At 43.5% G+C, this 14,783-nt stretch overlaps 1 protein-coding gene across 1 annotated transcript in view; it reads left to right on the forward strand.

The window, feature by feature from the left end:
• Positions 1–14,783, forward strand: part of TMEM255B (transmembrane protein 255B) — a 68,340-nt gene that overhangs the window by 51,030 nt on the left and 2,527 nt on the right. Inside the window, exons 5-8 of the mRNA XM_036406530.2 lie at positions 1,600–1,680; positions 5,550–5,635; positions 8,349–8,508; positions 13,735–13,878. Of these exons, the coding sequence (XP_036262423.1) occupies positions 1,600–1,680; positions 5,550–5,635; positions 8,349–8,508; positions 13,735–13,878 (471 nt within the window). The remainder of the gene's footprint in view (positions 1–1,599; positions 1,681–5,549; positions 5,636–8,348; positions 8,509–13,734; positions 13,879–14,783) is intronic.

A 14,783-nucleotide genomic window follows, 5' to 3' on the forward strand; every position in this document is an offset into this window, starting at 1 on the left:
TCCATAAAATTTTTTTCCCTAATATCCAACCTGTATTTCCCTTGGTGCAGCTTAAGGCTGTGTCCTCTCGTTCTGTCAGCTGCTGCCTGGAGAAAGAGATCAACCCCCACCTGACTACAGCCACCCTTCAGGCTGTTGTAGAGAGTGGTAAGGTCGCCCCTGAGTCTCCTTTTCCCCAGGCAAAACACCCCCAGCTCCCACAGTCATTCCTCACAGGGGGTTTGTGTTCCCAGCCCCTCTCCAGCCTCGTTGCCTCTCTGGATGCTGCTCAAGTGTCTCAATGTCCTTCCCAAACTGAAGGGCCCAGAACTGGACACAGCACTCAAGGTGTGGCCTCACCAGTGCCGAGTACAGGGGGAGAATGACCTCCCTGCTCCTGCTGGCCACACTGTTCCTGACACAGGCCAGGATGCCATTGGCCTTCTTGGCCACCAGGACACACTGCTGCCTCATGTCCAGCTGGCTGTGGACCAGTACCCCCAGGTCCTTTTCCACCTAGGCACTCTCCAGCCACGGCATCCCCAGCCTGTAACATTGTAGGGGGTTATTGTGGCCAAAATGCAGGACTCAGCACTTGGACTTATTAAACTTCATCTTATTGGATTCTCCCCATCCATCCAACCATTCCAGGTCCCTCTGCAGATCCCTCCTACCTTCCAAAAGATCACACATGCTCCCAGCTCTTCATGCTTTTGAAGGCACAGATCAGGACTAGATAAGTGATGGAAAGTCTTTTGGTTTTGTTTTTTTTTTGCAAACATAAGTAATTCCAAGACTGCTTTGGGATAGATATTGGATCACAGAGGACTCAAGCTGTCAAATCCTCCCAAAGCAAATATTGTCTAGTCCTGAAACTGACTGAGGTATGCACCCTCCAGGCTTCAAAGTGGCTGTTTGCCAAAGTCAGAAGCACACATTTTCCATCTCGCCACGGATATTTCATTGTGTTCTTCCTTTATATCAATTTGTGGGAACTGTTACAAGCAAAATATGAAATATGAGCAGTGAATGCAACTTTTGCAACTGCATAATGGAAAATAAGGCAAAACCAAACAACGTGAATTGCTTTCTCGTTTTGCCTTAATTTCTTAATTATTCTTTGTTTTACTTCTGGGGTTTGAAGTGTGTATTGTAAGTGGAATACTCAAACTATTATCTCTTTTACTTTGTTCTCAACATGGACATTGTTGAAATTCTTTAAAAAGAAAGTCCAATATCTTGAAAACAACCTGCAAAATAAATCTTGGTTCTTAGGTAAGAAACTGCACCAGAAAAAAGAATGACTGGACCATTGTCAGAGCAGTACTATTTGACGTCGAGTGTGGTTAAATGACGTCAAGTGCTTAAATGCCAGAGGTGTTGTCTTTTAGAGAAAAACAGATGATACTCACATATCTTAGAGGTGGAGTGAGGATGGAAAATGTAACCCTGAGGAGAGCCATTCAGGAAATAAAGCCAACACAGGAGTGTGAGCCTTTTACCCAAGTGACTGCACTGCTTCAGCTCCACAGAGCTGTAAACATCCACATGGGGACATGGACGTAGTGCCTTCCACTTCCTCCAAACCAATCACTTTTTTGGCTGTTTTTCTCTTTACAGGAACCCAGACCTCTGTATAACAAAAGATGCCAGTTTTATTCAAGTGGAATAGGATTCCTATATGATGCCTACCAGACTGAGGTAAACAAACTCACCTCATCATGTGTTCATTTCTGCTGTGCTGGGGAGGAGCGAGGGAGATGTTTGAGAGCATGCTCGTGCATGTAGATCATGGGTAGATAGAAATGCCACTGTTTTTCTCCCACAAGTGACTCTCTGCTTGTCCAAGCTTCTGATGATTTAAAATCACTACAGTCAGTGCGGTTTTGAGTCATCATCAGTGTTTGTATCTAGTACTTTACTCTGGGGTTGGAATGATTCCTAGTCCATCCATGCTGTAGAATAACTGTCTGGAATATGTTTGTCACATTGGCATCTTCCTCTAAGAAGGCTTTTGTAGACTCCAAGTGGAATAGGAAATATCGAAATTAATCCATATTTATCATCCAGAAGACTTCAAATCTCTGTATTTATCCAACACAGGTCAAGAACATCAGTAGTTTGAATGCAGCATTTCTTATTATCTCAGTTACAGTTACACAGTCAGGAAAGTGCCCATATCCAAATGGCTTGATTCCTGAAAAGTCCAGAGTTAGTTTCTTTTCCTATTTTATTATTGTGGTAAATTGGTGGGAGTGAATAGAAAAGTGAAATGGAGAACAGCTAAACAGTGGTATAACCTTTGGTTTTTCATCACCATTCCTGCCATGGCTAGGAAAAGGTGTATGGGGAATGGTACCACTAATATTTCTAGAAAGCTTAGCAAAGTGTACTAGCAGGTTAAGCAGCTCCTTATAAGTCATGCTGCTAGGGCATCCTGCTGTTGATTCCAGAAAATGTATGGCAAAAATATTTCATTGATCTCATGTAAAAGACTGACCCAGACAAACTTCTTAAGTGTGACAACACCCTTTCCTGTAAGATTTACTCCTTCCTCTTCTAAAGTGTGCATGCACACTCAGACTCAGACATGGCCTGAGAAATGCTTCTGATTCCTGTAATGAGAATGTGGTTGGCGTCCCACTGACCACAATTCCTTGCAGGTGACCCCAGCCTCAGGCCTCTGGCCAGATGGTTTTCCACAGCTCTGCTGGTTCTGGGAATGTCTAAACTTGGGCCACCCAGAGCTCCTTCCTCTATTCTGGAAAAAAACCAAACCCCGTATCTTTTAGAAGTGTAGGTCATTTCTAATAACATTCTTGTCTGGTTGTTCACTGATTTAGAGTCAATGTATACTAATTCAGAGTTAGGAATTCATAGCATTTATACTTGGCTTTTGCTTTTCCAAAGGTTGCCAGGTTGTGAGCAGGGGGCATGCTCTGCATGCCAGGGAAACACTTAACCAGGAAAGCAGATTGTTTACTGACTGCAAGTTTCCTTTTGATTTACATCTCTCAGCTGTAAGTGATCTCTAGCTCATTTGGTCTGCCTGTTTCAGTTCTCCTTGCTGAAAGCAGAAAGAATTTGATTTACTGGCAATTACCACGACAGGAGAACATATCTTCAATTGATGCTGAGGAGAAATAATAAATCACAAATGTCCAGGACATGAAAAAGCTGTGTGTCTGGTCACTGAAATGAAATAATAGGTCTTGACATGCAGAACACCCACAAACGGCCTGTTTCCACCACCCTTGCTCACACCACACACTAATTTGTTTATTTTGGTTTATTCACTGTTCTCCTAAAAAGGAGTGTCTTGTTCTATGCATGTTTTAAAAATGTAGTGATAAAAATAGATAACTACAGTAACTTCCTTGGCCAATATGTGTCTCGTAGTGTAGAAGCAGCCAAAAACATGTTTAAGGTCATGCTGATCTCCCTGTTTTGTACTTCTAGCCTTCTCCATTCAAACAGGCAGACTGGCTTTATTAATGCTTGGAGAGAGAAAAACTACTTTTATTTCCTATCAGAAGTGGTCCCCAAACCATGCATGAGAACAAACCACTTTTTAGTAACCCATTCCATCTTATAAAGCCCTCCTATCCCAATCATGCATGTGTAATGGAAAATGGTGGTTTAACTCTGCAGATCCTGGGCCATTGTCACTGCACAGAGGGGATCAAAACCAAAGTCTGAAGATCCACTGAATGCAAAAGTGTAGGGCATCCCAAAAAATGGCTGAGGTAGCACACTGTGCTCCAGGATTGGTTTTCAACCTGCTTTGAGAAGCAGCCATGTGGGATGGTTCAGTCACTGCCTTGATTAAGCTGATGTGGTCAGTGACAGTAGGTGCTCCTCTTCTGCAGTCAACTGCTGCTCAGGCTGACAGCTGCAGCTGGTTGTGACTTCAGGCCAGCAAAGCCCTTAGCTCTTACTCCAGTAAGTTCAGACACAATAGAGTAATGGTGATGAACAAGGTCCTGTCTCAGGGTGAGGTGTCCTTGTGACAAGTGGGATGTGCCTGTATCAAACTGTGAGCTCCATTTCCAGACGGCAGCCTAGACTGAGACTGTCCTTTTATTACCTACCATTTTAGGATAGAAGAGCTGATTTGTATGAGACACTAACTACAGGTGCAGCCTTGTCCTGAGCAGCAAAGCAATCCCAAGGAATCATTTTAATCTCCTTCTAACATTCGTTTTGTCACCCATCTTCCACTGCTTGATCAAATCCTGCTAAGGACAAGTGTAGCAAGTTCGAGACCAGTTATGAGATGAACTTGCTCTGTTGCTGAGTGTGTGTGTGTTTAAGGTTTTTCTTTTTGCTGGGAACAAGCATATGAGGAGTACAGACTTATCAACAGTGACAATTTTCATACTAAAAGGATACACAGATCCAGGACTTAGGAAGTGAGAGACATCTAGTTTAACATCTCTTGTGGACACTATTCCATAGAGTAAAACATTCGTGGCTAAGCCAGAGCTTAGCCTGAGTCTGATAAACTTGTCAAAAGCAGGCATGTATTCCTAAGCATGTTCCTTCTACTTTTTCATTATAAGTAGTTTTCTATTCAATAATATATTTTAATTGCATTTTGTGAACAAAATAGTTCTCAGTGGTTACAGAGATTTTTGTCCTATCAAATTAAAGCTATAGAAAGAATGTATTTTCTGACTGCTAGCTTTTAAAACCTGACAGCTCTCCAGGATTTCAAAGTCAATAAGCTAAAACACTCAGGGGGAAAAAAAAAAACAACCCAAAACCTTATATATTAAGTATTTCAATTGGTCTGTAGTGCCAAATAGAAGTGATTAATGCTTACTGTACTTAAGGAGTCATTAAAATGATTTTGTGTCTGGATGGTGAGTGGCTTATGTGTGCCTGCCTTTATTGTTCTAACATCTGTCCATCCCTGCAATTCCTCCTCACATAAATAAACCTTTTCAGTTTTGAATTTGAGAGCCTGCAATAAATGGTACTTATTTACTGGAGTGCTTGAATCTTTTCTGAATTATTCTGTTTGTGGGTTTGAAGATTATTCTTGCTGTTATTCATAATTACTTCCTTCTTCAGGGGGGTTTCACTGAAAGAGGAGAGCTCCCATTTATTGGAAGCTGTTCAGATAAATTGGCTCCCTTGCCATTTCCTCACTACAATAGACTGGTTCTCTTATCCACTTCAGTGTTTGCTGTAGTGTATCTCTCCAGACCCACAGTCAGCTTGTCACAGCTGTAGAGCTCTGAGGCTCCTGGCTGCCCACTCTGGGTCTCAGAAGAATAGCACCAGGAGCAAAGTGCTTGAAAACTCTGGCAGCCCTGGCTGCAGTCTGGTCCTGGGAGCTCTGGGCTCCATAGTGCAAATGTCCTCAGACTCAGGACTCCTGTGAGCTCAGGGGTGGCCTTCTGGCTTCCAGTCATGAATTTGGAATCTCAGGATCTTTCTGCACAACAGGGAATACAACCTCACAATGTTGTAGTAGCTATGGTTTTTTTGTGGTCAGTACAGTAGGATGATTCACACAACAGTGAAACATTGAGCATTAAAGTAAGTTTCTGCTTTTTTGGCAGGTTACATGTCATACCTTAAACAGCAGGTGCCAGCTGAAAGTGAAGAGTAACACATGCTATTGCTGTGATCTGTACAACTGTGAGAAGTAAGTACCTGTGTACATTCTGTGGTCTCTGAGAAGCTCTTGGCTGGTTGTCCTTGTAACTGGTAGGGCCTGAAGAAGTAACACAGGGAGCTTGTATGCTGAGAAATCCAGTTTCTCTGCAACTGAAATCCTGATGGCAGCACAAAGTATGTCAGGAGTTGTTAATTTGTGTTGGTATTATTTAATTTTCTTTTCCTTTGAATATGTCCATAAGCATTTTGCCATGTCTCCAAAACTGATCACTCAGTCACATCCCTGCTCAGATATACTGTTGGTCTGGCAATGCATTTTTCCCATTAGATTTACTGAATCTTCTGCTTGGCTCACCCTTTGCACATCTTATTGTCATAGAATCACAGAATGGTTTGGGTTGGAAGGGACCTTCAAGACCATCTGGTTCCAGCTCCCCTGCCATGGGCTGGGACACCTTCCACTGGACCAGGCTGTTCAGAGCCTCATCCAATCTGGTCTTGAATGCTTCCACTAATGGGACATCCACAGCTTCTCTGGAACATCTGTTCCAGTGTCTCACCACCCTCACAGTGAGGAATTTCTTCCTAATACCTAAATCTTCCCTGTGTTTTTTTAAACCATTCTTTCTTGTCTTATCTCTACCTGCCCTTGTATATTATCCTACCATGCACTCTCATGCAATCTCTGCAACCCTCTACAGTTCAGCCACAGTTACTTTTCCTTCTTTCCCCCTGTGTATTTCTCATCTTTCTTCCTTCCTACACCTATTTTATTTTGGTTTTGCCTCCTCTTTACATACTAGCAGCCCTGAATAACCTCAGTCCTCTGTAGGACTTGGCTAGTGTGATGCCAGACATAAACATTTTAGGTGTAGGGAAACAAGGTGGGAACAATCAAGCTTCTACACAAAGCTTCTGCTTGAAAAGGTAGCTTTTAGTCAGATATCTCAACTAGAGAAGTAAAAGAACATTTGGGACTAGAGGGAAGTGATTTATGCAGATGGGAGACACAAAGTGAATGAAGGTCTATGAAATTAATTAAAATCCTATGTAGAGTCTTTTGCTTATGTAAGAAATGTTAAATATGGACATGATGGAGATGTACAAAACAAGTGGGAAAGGTAGAGAATGCTCAGCTTTGGTACCTTTTCTATAACAGACAGATGATGTAACATCATATTTGCAATGCAGTATGTGAGAATGTTTCCTTCCATGGTACACAGCTAATGTCTGCATGTTAACACTGAACCAAACAGCCCAACTCAACACAGAAAGGAACAGGACTGTTAAAGGGGTGAAAGTACTGGGACTTGTCAAAAAAAGTGACTGAAACTGTTGCTTAAAGTAACCACAAGGAGAGATCAGGCATATTCCCTTTCAGATGGAGATCCTCAGTGCCATTTTTCTAAGACATTGAGTTTGTTTGAAACACTTAGGACTGCTCATTGCTGTGACATTATCCAATGATAAATTAAATGTGTGTATTCTCCTATTGTCAACATTCTACAGTGGACAGCAAGATCTTATGGCACTGGCATGGACAAATCCAGAATAAATAAGCAGTCATGCTGCTCTGGAGACTTGGCAATTCCAGTTCACAGGATGGCTAGAGAGAAGTAGGAAGAGGCACAGGCCCACAAAATGATTTGTTGTCAGCCTAGAATAGACTGATATGAAGGCAGGATTGTAAATCAAATTTCCTCAGCCTCATGGCAGCTGAAGCTGTAGGTTATTTGGTTAAGATGGGCTCATGGCAGGGCCCAGGTGAACTCAACAGTAGTGGTTCTTCAGTGCCAGAACCATGACCTGAAGCTTGATTGGATATTTCCAGAAGTTACCGTGCCTGGCTTGGTGCTTCCCAGAAATGTTGTGGACTGCTCTGCAGAGCTTTCCCTAACCACACATGCACTGGGGATGGGGGAACAGAGGAGTGAACACAAACTGCCCACTTCTGGTTTCCACCATAATCTGATGGCAATTTGGCAATTTCCTAACAGTGGAAAAACAGGCTTGGCATTTAAGAAAATCTTTCCTACTCAAATAGCTGCCCTAGAAGATCATTAGTGGGCTCAAATTAAGGTAGGTACTGGAAAGAACTGCAGGAACCTGTGGTTTCAAATTCTGCAGTAGGATATTTCTGGCTTTTGGCAAGACAATGAGGTGTAACTTCAACACATGCCTGATTTACAATAACCAATGTGGTGTAGAAATATGAACAAAGATTTCTGGATAGTACAAACCCAAGTGTAAAGACATCTTTATACTGTACTGTGTTGGAACCACAGACACCATAAACAAATGTAGCTAGCTGGCAACATCTCCCTTCCTGTAGCTGAATTAATGCTGAAGAAACTTGCCTTCCCCAGTTTTTGAGATGCCAGCAGATTTCTAGGTGATCTGGGTAAAAAAGCAAAGCTAAGCAAGCTTTATCTGGTAGCTAAATGGAAAGGGCAGCCTCCATAGACCAAGATTATGTCTCCGTTTAGAGACACTGAACAAAAAATAAAGAAGGGTCCATGCTGGTAACCACCATCAATCAACCAAACTAGGGTTGGATTGCATTTGATGCTGGCCTTAGAAGAGCCAGTTTTTCAGCAGGGCTTTCTCCAGTTCTTCTGAGCAGTTTTTGGTGGGAGCATGGGTGTAGTACTTTGCCAAAGAGGAAAGCAAGAAGGAAGGATCCTGTATTGTGTGCAAAACCATTCCCATTGCAGTGACATTGTCTCTGCATTCTTTTTCAGTTCAGACCAGTCCTCCAGCTACTATGAGTTTCTTGGTGTGAGCAGCTGTCAGGATGTGCTCCACCTGTACAGACTCTTGTGGTCCTCCACAGTCCTCAACATCATCGGCTTGTTCCTGGGGATTATCACTGCAGCCATTCTTGGGGCTTTTAAAGACATGGTAAGGCTCACAGTCTTTTGCCTTATGTGAGGACTTTCTGTGTGTTGGCATTATCAAATTAAGACCAAGGAAGTATAAATGTACAAAGGAGATGCTTTAAATGTGCTTCCTGGGTGTTGTGGGAGTCTGGAATGTGAGCCACCACAGAAGGTACCGAGAGCGTAACCCAGGTTCTTGTTAATAGCTCCCTTGGAGCAGATTAGAACGAAACAACACTAAATGTCACTGCTTTTAAATAAACAATGTAGGATTTATTATAAAACAATTTTGTTGCAAAGGAAAACAGCTATGGAGCCGTTTTGGTGGTTATTATCTACAGTAATAAAAGATTAAAGAATTGCAATATGAAAGTGCAAAAACATCACCCAAGGACGCACACAAGGAGAAAGAAAGAGACGACAGGAGTGTGAGGCTCTTATCACCCACAAGAGACAAAGCTTGGTTGCTGTGCTGTCTTGGTCAAGGTGGTGGTCGCTGACCACATCTGTCTGGTGATGGAGGAAATCCTGAAGACGTGGTGGAGAGAAATCCCCAGAACACAGCATCTAGTGGGTCTATATTCACTCTGGTTCATGTGGGAATGCTCAGGTACCTCCCACTAGGCGGGGAGCTTGACATAATAATGTGAATTATGGGATGCCTTGACACCTTCTAAGACAGCATAGCTGCCTATCCTAGCAGCAGTTGAGTCAGTTATGTCCCATCAGTAGAGATAAAGATGCTACAGGCAAATGTCCTGAATTCCCTGGTAGTTCCCCGGGGAGAGGAGGGGGACCCCCACAACCCAGTGGTTTGTGCTAGAGACCACAAGTTAGCATGACAATGGGAACAATCCAGCTCCACAGGATCCAGCTCCTATCTCACTCACAGCCTGTGCCTTATCAGATCAGAGGTTTAGCCATTACACATGCAAAAGTTCACCTCCTCCAGCTCAGCTGAGCGCCTTGGGGTCTCAACAAATGGAGGAATGTTTTGAGTCGTTGTCCCTTAACAATTCAGCCTCTCTCATGGATTTATACCTTTAGGCAAAGCTGTTGCCAGCTGTTCACAGCTAAGTGGGTCAAGCCCTGTCAAATACATGAATGGAAGAAAAAACCCACAACAGTGTGAACAAATGCTGGCAATTCACTTAGTGGCATATGTTTATTCCCTTCTAATTCATCACTGAATGTGTGGGCCAGCACGGAGTCTGAGGATGCTAATTTGTGGCTAACATGTAAAAGTCAAGTCCTACTGTGTGACTGCTCAGCCTTGTGTAGTTCTTTTCCCTAAGAATGGGGATGAATTCTGAAGTACCAGTTAAATTTTTAGTTAAACAGTTGTGTGCTCGGGACACTTTAACATCCTCTTTTGCTTCACTAAGGAATGCTGCCTTCTAACTACTCCCTGTGCACACCACGATGCTGTGCTTGTGTGCACCACAGCTCTCCTTTATGCAGGGGACTCCTGCAAGGAATTGATAACAGATTGCAGCCAGCCACTGAAGACTTGCAGCTGCCCAAAGGGAGTGGAAAGCAGTTTTCCCATCTTAATTCATCCCCTCCCTGTGAGAGGAGCAGAAGGGGAACAGAAACAACCACAGTGGGAAATGAGGGAAAGGAAGAGCAGCTTGCATTTGGAGTGAAGGCAGCTATCACCTACAGTAAGTTTTTGGGAGAGCACCGAAGCTTAGTGCCCCCAAATGTTTTCTCCTGCCTAGCAGATGGGTGTGAGTGCAGCTGTGGGAAGCATGCAGAGAGCCAGCCTGAGTCCACCTAACCTGTCTTGCTCAAACCTAAGCTTACATGAGATTTGGGCTGATGCTCTGATACAGCTCTGTGCTTTGCAGGGCCATCACTGCACTGCTGGTGAGGAACATCAAGCCAAGGGGATGTTCCTGGGGGAGCTGCAGTCTCCATGATCTGGCACATTCCCTTGCTGGGAGGCAGAGCCTGCATCATGGTCTGGGTCCTCTGACGGGGTGACATAAAACCAGGGAGGGAAATCACAGCAGCAGTGGGTGTGCAGTTTGACCCCTGGCTTAGCTGGAGTGAGCCTGTCAGGGCTCCAGCTAAAGACCTCATCTGAATAAGCTGTTCAATGTCTCCACTGCGTGTGAGCAGGAAAAGGATGTCATAGTTCAAGGGAAAGATGAATTTGTGTCAGTCACCTCAGCCATGCTTGTGAAAGCATTACTAAAGCAGCAATCCAAGATGCAAGGACTGCTCCTTGCTCCTGCATGTGCTTTCTCAGGGTTCTTTTGAGTTAGTACCAGAAATAATTTGCTAATCTGCTGCTCCCTTTCCTTACAAAAGGAGTAACTCTTTGGGGAAGACAGGGGCCAAGAAAACATCAAGTAGAAGAGGAAAAGAAAGGGGCATGGGACTGAAATAAAAAGAGAAAAAAAAAAAAAACAAAACCTTTTAAAGTATGTGAGAGAACTATTTACTTTGCTTTAAGATGTCACCTTCTCACATAAATGCTCACTGGCATTTTGGAGGGAGAACTGCAAAGCCCCCTGAAATGCCTCACAGCATTGCTTTGGGATTGACCTCCAGAAAACACAAGGCCAGGCTGACTAGTCAAACAAAAAAAAAATCATGTTTATCTCTGGGGAATGCTGGCAGCCAAACCATGTTACAAAGGGGAGAGTTTGCAAAACAGTGCCCTTTCCTTTAAAGCCATCATATTTCCCGGACAGAAAAAAAAGTGTTGTTTTGATTATTTTGGCTTTTCTTTCTTGTGACAAATTCCCTGCAGACCCTGGCACGCTCCCCTGATCTCCTTTTAAGATCTATAGCATGCTTGGGTATAGGACATGGAGACAGTTACCTTAAAGTCACCTCTAACAAAAAAGCAGATCAAGATATTACATCAATAGATGTACTCAAGGTACCCAAAATGATAACACACTATGAATATTTCTTACAGAAGTTGCAGGTAAAGAGTTACATGGAAAATTTCACTTGCTGATGAGGAGTTAATCTAGAAACTCCCTTCCCTGTCCCATGTTCATTTGATGGCTTCTGGATGTTTTTCTGACACACCTTGCCAAGGAATCTGCCTGCCCTGAGTTTAGGGCTGCATTAATCTGAACTACTGATAGTCCTGAGGGGAGGATGGGGGGTGGGAAGGGGATGCCTTTTAAAAGTTGTTTTAATTAGTCCCCTTCTTGCAGTCCTTAAAGGAATCTGAACAGATTAAATAGCATTGCTTTTTCCCCTCTCCTCTTCCTTCACCCTGCCCAAAAAGGAAAGCACAATGAACCCCTAATTACTGAGCTACTTGCCATGGGTTCATGTCTTAGCACTCATGCAACTACACATGCAGTCTGATGTGAAAGAAGCTGGAGGTCAGACATAAATGCTCTGGCAGGTCTGTGTGAGGCCGGTGAGCTGAGTGAGCTGGCACTGGTAGCACTCCTGGCTAGTTCATAGCTCTTATCTCTTTGACTTGGGTGTTGGTGCAGTTTAGAATGTCTCAACCCAGCCGTGTATTTTAGGTAATTTAACACAGAGTCATTACTGGAATACTTGATAAAAGCATCCAACCAGCCTCAGTAACCATAAATTGTTGCTGGCCCTGGGCTGAGACCAGATAGCATGATAATAAGGTGCTTTGAATTAGTAGGTGTGGCATGGATGACTCCCCAAATTTGTCTTCTAGGACTGTTGAGATGTTCATCCTTAGCAATTACAGAGCATTGGTCTGTGGGTGGATGGAATGTGAGAGGACTGAGAGAGGTCCTTAAGAGAAGAAGCCAAAGGGGGTCACACAGCAGCACCCAAAGAGACCCACACCAGAAAGCTGGAGACAGATGCAGAACAGGCATCTGTATTTCACATCTGTGGATAGAGTTTCTTGACTCATTTATGTCAGAGGGATCTGATTTTATCCCTCCTCTGAGGGAGGAAGGGCACACTCTGGGGCTGTGCACTGGCCCCAAACCTTTTTGTTTGAAGCAAGCAGGTTACCTGCTCCTCCCTACTCCTGAGGCAGTGTCTCTTCCCCACCACATCCACCCAGCAGGGCAGGTAGAAAGGTGGGTACCTAGAAGATGAGAGTGTTTTGAGGAGGGTGCCTTGAAGATGAGGGACTTTTGCCTTCTCCTGTGAAATGATCTCTCTGCCTTAGATCCCAGCCTTTCTCCATGCCAGCTCCTGAAATGCCAGATTTCCTCAGGAAACTAAGCCTAGATTTTTCAGTAACCTTATGTGGTACATCAGGGACCTAGATGATGTTTTCCATGTACAAACACAATTAATATACTTCTTTCTCAATCACAGAGAGATCTCACACTGTCTCCAGAGGGTGCAGTGGTTTATATCTCCCACTGATAAATTTCAAAGGATGTAAAAAAAAAAAAATCCTGGCTGCTGCTTTCAGCATTTGTCTGGCAACTACCATATTTTATTATTTCAGTGAAAAGAAAATTCCATGCTCTCATGTGGAGGAATCTGCTAACAAAAACAAAGGAAATAAAAGAAACCACTGGATTTATCTCATGAAAATATTTCACAAAGCTCTGTTGCTCTGCTGTCCTTCACAAATTGTTATACAGACAGGGTTTTAGGGTTTAACACAAACCCTCTTTCACATCCAGCTTTTGATCTTTCTTACTGACCAAGATTTTTTAGCTGGTTTAGCTGGTTTTGCATTGTAATCAAAAGACATGCCAATAAAGCCATGAGAGAAGGATTTTCTGCAGTAGGAATGAGGTAAGCACATTGAAAGTGATGCTGGAGAGCCAGCAGCAAACTCCCAAGTGAGAGTGAGCTGTGAAAGAGGAGCAACTGATCTGAAAAGAAGATCTAGGTAAATCTGTGTAGGAAAGCAGAGAAAAAAGACTTGAGGGCATCAGGTAGTTGCTATTGGAAGGAGTCAGCAGCAAATGGTGAAGAACTTGGTGTTTGGTGCTGGATGAATAAGAAGAGGCAGCCAAAGCTGTATGCTGTGCACTTCAGGGTGTCTCAGATCTGGAGCCCTGCCAGTGCTTCTGTAACTGTTGCTAGGGAAGCACCAGCAGCCTTTTTCCAAGGGAAGAAGATTAAAATAGCTGTGTATTTTTACTTAGAAAATTCATTCCGGATACACCCTCCTCTCATTCTGTCTGCTGGTTTTGTACTACTAGTATTGTGTTGGAAAATAGAAAGCTGTTAAATTGTCTTGTTGCTTGTGTTAGGAGCAGCTCCTGCTCCAGCCCCCTCTGCACTGTACTGATATATTGTTGTCTTGTGTGCTCAACAGGTACCTCTGTCCCAAATCGCCTTCAGTGCTGCACCTCCTCCTCAGATCCTGTACAATCCTGCCCAGCAGATCCTGACCTACGCTGGGTTCTGTCCTTCCGCAGCAACAATTTCTACCTATCCCTCCTACCCACTGCCTCTTCAGGTACAGCACAGACACACACCCCTCTCACACCATCACAAAAGCATTACCTGCTGCTCAGAACAAACTCTGCAGAGGCAAGTCTTAGCTGGATCCCAGCTCCCAGATTTGTCTGTGGGATGACTTAGTCTGTGCCTAGTTTTCTGGTCTGTTCTCAGACCTCAGGATATCTCTGGTTATCCTTTGGACTCTCACCTGCTGGTGAGGTAAGAGTTGCCAAGAGTAGAGAGAGAACGGGGTAGAAACACATGAAATTAACTGAAAATATTCATGTAAGTAGTCATGAGGGTCCATTGTGACTGTTCAGTCCTCTGTCCACTGAGAACTAGAAATACATTGCATTTACCCCAAATTCTTATCTGCACTCCAAAATAAACACCATTATTTCCCTAGATTTCTACTTTTTCAAATAAGTCTGTTCATTTATCTTCCTTCACTTTCACAACATTGAGAGGCAGACACCAGGAGCTGTTCCCAAGTCAGGAGAGGTTAGTAAGAAACACTGGGATCCACTGGGATGGTTAGTAAGAAACAACAGGAAAACTTAACTCTGTTCCTGGGGAAAAAAGTAAAAGCAAGCCACCTCCTTGTATGTATGAACTCATTATGTTGCAGTTTGGAGAGAAGTAATTTCTGCATCAGTATATGAATTTTAAGAAATCAAAATAAACTTATTCAGAGGTACAAATCATGAATGATGGAAGCAGAAGTGATTAGGAACAGCCAGAAACTTAATTGTCATCTGCTTCCATTGCTTGAGAGCTGTGGGCTGAATCCACGGGGCTGGAGGTCTTCATGTTCCATCTAAGTGCTTCATGCTGCTGGATTCAGACCTTCATAAACCCTGCTCAGATGGTTGTAGTCCTTAATCCCAGTCTGACTGAACACAGGGGCTGATGGCATGTAGG

This window comes from Molothrus ater, chromosome 2 (genome assembly GCF_012460135.2).
Source record: "Molothrus ater isolate BHLD 08-10-18 breed brown headed cowbird chromosome 2, BPBGC_Mater_1.1, whole genome shotgun sequence".
Lineage (NCBI taxonomy): Eukaryota > Metazoa > Chordata > Aves > Passeriformes > Icteridae > Molothrus > Molothrus ater.